We start from the raw sequence: 1,291 nt of genomic DNA, 5'->3' as shown, positions 1-1,291 counted from the left end.
ACAACAAGTACTAACTTTTCCTGCAAGTGACCTCAAACAACACACAGTATACATCATAACATTTCAGACATAAGCTTCATTTTTAGTGTTGTTTCGATCTCAGACAATGGCTCTTTCTTGGCCAGCAAGCGATCAAGGAGTTTATTTCTAGACAGTTTTTCCTTAAGTTCCAAAACGCCTTGTAGCTTAGACAACTCCTCATCTCGACCACTCTTCTTCTTCTTACTGGCACCTTTCGCAGCCTTTACCCCGACTGGTCTATCCTCATCTTCTCCAACAACATTTTCTTCTGGTCCGTCAAGATCCACCACTGGCCTCCGCTTTTCCTTTCCACCATCCTTAGCCATATAAGTGGAGGCCCATTTCTGCTCATGCCTGAGCTCTCTCCAGCAGTGATCGAGTGTGAACTTGGTATCGTACTTGGTGAAGAATATGTCGTAAGCAGCTTTGATCACATCATCATCATTTTGGCCGCTTCTCTGCTCCCTCAGCGCCTGGTTGTAGCAACCAGTGAATCTGGATACTTCATGATTGATCCTAGACCACCTCTGCTTACAAGAAGTAACCTCTCGCGGTACTTCCCCAACGAGCTGAGGGCTGGCATTGTAGTAGTCTACAATACGCTTCCAGAAAGCAACAGCTCCCTGCTCGTTGCCTACGAGAGGGTCCTTACTGGTGTTAAGCCAAGCACTAATAAGGATCCTATCCTCTTTGGGTGAATATTTCCTTCTATCTGCAAAGGTCTTAACAGACTCCTCAGGGACTTGCCTACGAGACTGACCAGGGACTTGCCTACGAGACTGACCAGGGACTTGACTAGGACACTCAGGTGGGATTCAGGAGGGATTTGGCTAGAATACTCAGGAGGGATTTCGCTAGGAGAATCATCAGGAGCTTGAGACCCGAGCCAAAAAGGCTCGGGTGATTCAAGATCTACTGGCATTTGACTGTACAGCAGGTGTCTATAACCCGACATGGCTGTAAAAATGCTCTGTGTTACTCAAGTAGTTACACAGAGCCTTAAGTAATACATGTTCCAATTTATTATACAATAATAGCCTATGAAATCTGAGCAGTTAGGAAGATAGGAAGCAAACTAAAAGCAATTTAACCAAACACCATTCAAAATCAGTGGCAAAAATCAGTAGCAAAATTAAATCCTATGTACTATAACAACTATTTAACCAAACACCATTCAATTAATCTACAGCAATTTAAACGTAGAACCTTTAAAACCAATCAAATCACACGGGTTGGGAAGATATAAAGCAAATCAGTAGCATTTATTAAT

The 1,291-nt window shown here is 43.2% G+C and overlaps 1 protein-coding gene across 1 annotated transcript; it reads right to left on the bottom strand.

Moving 5' to 3' along the window:
• Positions 1-53: 53 nt before the first annotated feature.
• Positions 54-976, bottom strand: LOC106331035 (glutathione S-transferase T3-like). Its single transcript, XM_013769394.1, has 2 exons — positions 861-976; positions 54-816 (listed from the first exon to the last, which is right to left on the bottom strand). The coding sequence occupies exons 1-2, from the start codon at positions 974-976 to the stop codon at positions 54-56; spliced, it is 879 nt and encodes a 292-aa protein (XP_013624848.1).
• Between the last annotated feature and the right edge of the window lie 315 nt (positions 977-1,291).

The sequence above is a fragment of the Brassica oleracea genome, chromosome C3, assembly GCF_000695525.1.
Source record: "Brassica oleracea var. oleracea cultivar TO1000 chromosome C3, BOL, whole genome shotgun sequence".
Taxonomy (NCBI): domain Eukaryota; kingdom Viridiplantae; phylum Streptophyta; class Magnoliopsida; order Brassicales; family Brassicaceae; genus Brassica; species Brassica oleracea.
The sequence above is the reverse complement of the archived record's forward strand: the minus strand, read 5'-3'. Positions and strand labels throughout refer to the sequence as shown.